A 2,675-nucleotide genomic window follows, 5' to 3' on the forward strand; every position below is an offset into this window, starting at 1 on the left:
CTTCACCCATAGGTGCGCGTCTCTAAGCACTGTTGGCCAAAAGAATTCGGCCTCAAGCACTTTCGCAGCTGTCCTGACCCCTCCAAAATGTCCTCCATATGTTGATGCCTGACAAGCCTGCAAAACAGAAGATTGTTATATCTCGGGGACACACCTCCGGATCATATTGTCAACACATATTCTAAACAGATAAGGCTCGTCCCAATAATACATGCGGCTATCACGATAAAACTTTTTTCTTTGGACAGATAAAAGGTCATGAGGAACTATACCACTGGCCAGGTAATTAGCAATGTCTGCATACCATGGCGCTTCCTCAAGATTAGTAGCGAGCAGCTGCTCGTCTAGAAAGGTTTCCAGGATCTCTTCGACCTCGATTGATTTTTCAGCTCCTTCAAGTCGTGATAGATGATCAGCGACTTGATTTTCTGTGCCCTTACGGTCACAAATTTCGAGGTCGAATTCTTGCAACAGCAACACCCAATGAATCAGGCGCGGTTTAGACTCTTTCTTTTCAATTAAGTACCTGAGAGCTGCGTGGTCAGTATTTACAATTACCTTGGAACCAATCAGATATGATCGGAACTTGTCGAAAGCAAACACCATGACCAACATCTCCTTCTCAGTCACAGTGTAATTCAGCTGGGCTCCACTCAGCGTTCTACTAGCATAGTATATTGGATGCATCAACTTGTCTTTCCGCTGTCCCAGCACTGCCCCCACTGCGTAGTCACTAGCATCACACATGAATTCGAACGGTTGCTCCCAGTTGGGGGCAACTATGATAGGTGCTGTGACTAGCCTCTTTTTCAGCTCCTCAAATGCTACCCTGCAATCATCAGAAAACAAGAAAGGGTGATCTTTTTCTAACAACTTACAGAGAGGGTTGGCGATCTTTGAGAAGTCTTTTATGAATCGCCGATAGAACCCGGCATGCCCGAGGAAGCTTCTGATTGCTTTGACTGAAGTTGGAGGGGGTAGCTTTGCTATCACATCCACCTTAGCACGATCCACCTCAATTCCTTTGCTTGACACCTGGTGTCCCAAGACTATGCCCTCTTGTACCATAAAATGGCACTTCTCCCAATTCAGACCAGGTTAGTCTCGATACACCGCTTCAGCACACGAGTCAGATTTATCAGGCACTCATCAAATGAGTTCCCCACCACTGAGAAGTCATCCATGAACACCTCCATTATATCCTCTACCATGTCAGTGAATATGGCCATCATGCACCGTTGGAATATGGCGGGTGCGTTGCATAGGCCAAAGGGCATCCTCCGAAAGGCATAAATGCCATACGGGCAAGTGAAAGAGGTCTTCTCTCTGTCCTCCGATGCAATGGAGATCTGATTGTACCCGGAGTACCCATCCAGAAAACAGAAATGTGACCTCCCTGTCAATCTCTCTAACATCTGATCAATGAAGGGAAGTGGGAAGTGGTCTTTCCAGGTGGCTAGATTTAACTTTCGATAGTCCATGCAAATTCTCCAGCCCGTGACGGTTCTTGTAGAGATCAATTCATTCTTATCATTCTTAACTACCGTCATGCCACCCTTTTTAGGAACACATTGAACTGGGCTAACCCAGCTGCTGTCAGAGATTGGGAAAATGATTCCCGCATCTAACCACTTGATTACTTCTTTCTTCACCACTTCCTTCATATTGGGGTTCAGCCTTCTTTGGTGTTCTCTGGAAGGTTTGTGTCCCTCTTCCCGTAAAAGTTTGTGCATACAGTAGGCGGGGCTGATCCCCTTTATGTCTGCCATGGTCCACCCAATGGCAGTCTTGCATTCCTTAAGTACCTGCAATAGTTGTTGAGCCTGCACATCTAACAAACTAGATGAGATAATAACAGGTAATGTGGAGTTAGGTCCAAGAAATTCATACCTGAGATGGGCGGGCAATGGCTTTAATTCCAGCTTTGGCGGTTCTTCGATGGATGGCTTGGCTGGAGGAGTTTCTCGATTTTCCAAGTGCAAGGGCTCAAACTCTAGGGTTCTATCCCAGAACCCTCTACCCTCTAACGCCAACATCCATTCCGCCAGATCCTCTCCATTTACCTCATCCAAATTCATTAGACATGCAGCAAGGGGGTCCTCAATAGTCAGCCTTTCATCATCAGTCTCTATAATTACATCCACGGCATCAATAAGAGAGCAATTGGCGAATTCACTTGGTCGCCTCATAGATTTCTACACATTGAATGTTATTTCTTCATCGTTCAGTCTCATCTTGAGCTCCCCAGTCTCACAATCAATTAGAGCTCTCCCCGTGGCCAGGAACGGTCTTCCCAAAATTATGGGAATCTCTTCATCCACCTTATAGTCTAGGATCACAAAATCTGCAGGGAACACAAATTTCCCTACCTGAATCAGCACATCGTCCAGGATACCTGAGGGTCGTTTCACAGTCCTGTCAGCTAGCTGCAACAACATAGAGGTGGGTCTAGCTCTTCCTATGCCCAACCTCTTATAAATTGCCAGGGGCATAAGATTGATGCTGGCCCCTAGATCACACAGTGCCTTAGCAAAAGCAAAATTTCCAACAGTGCATGGAATTGTAAAGCTCCCTGGGTCAGACAGCTTTTCCGCTATTGGTCGAGTCACCACTGCACTACAGGTCTGAGTAAGAGTAACTGTGGCCAAGTCTTGAAAATCAAACTTTCGGGACAT

General features: G+C 46.2%; 1 protein-coding gene across 1 annotated transcript in view; it reads right to left on the minus strand.

The window, feature by feature from the left end:
- LOC109211062 (60S ribosomal protein L13-1-like) overlaps window positions 1-2,438 on the minus strand; it is an 11,567-nt gene extending 9,129 nt beyond the window's left edge. The window contains exons 1-3 of the mRNA XM_019374561.1: window positions 2,396-2,438; window positions 2,021-2,128; window positions 1,806-1,823 (exon numbers count right to left, since the gene is read on the minus strand). Of these exons, the coding sequence (XP_019230106.1) occupies window positions 1,806-1,823; window positions 2,021-2,128; window positions 2,396-2,438 (169 nt within the window). The remainder of the gene's footprint in view (window positions 1-1,805; window positions 1,824-2,020; window positions 2,129-2,395) is intronic.
- Window positions 2,439-2,675: the final 237 nt, after the last annotated feature.

This window comes from Nicotiana attenuata, unplaced genomic scaffold, assembly GCF_001879085.1.
Source record: "Nicotiana attenuata strain UT unplaced genomic scaffold, NIATTr2, whole genome shotgun sequence".
Lineage (NCBI taxonomy): Eukaryota > Viridiplantae > Streptophyta > Magnoliopsida > Solanales > Solanaceae > Nicotiana > Nicotiana attenuata.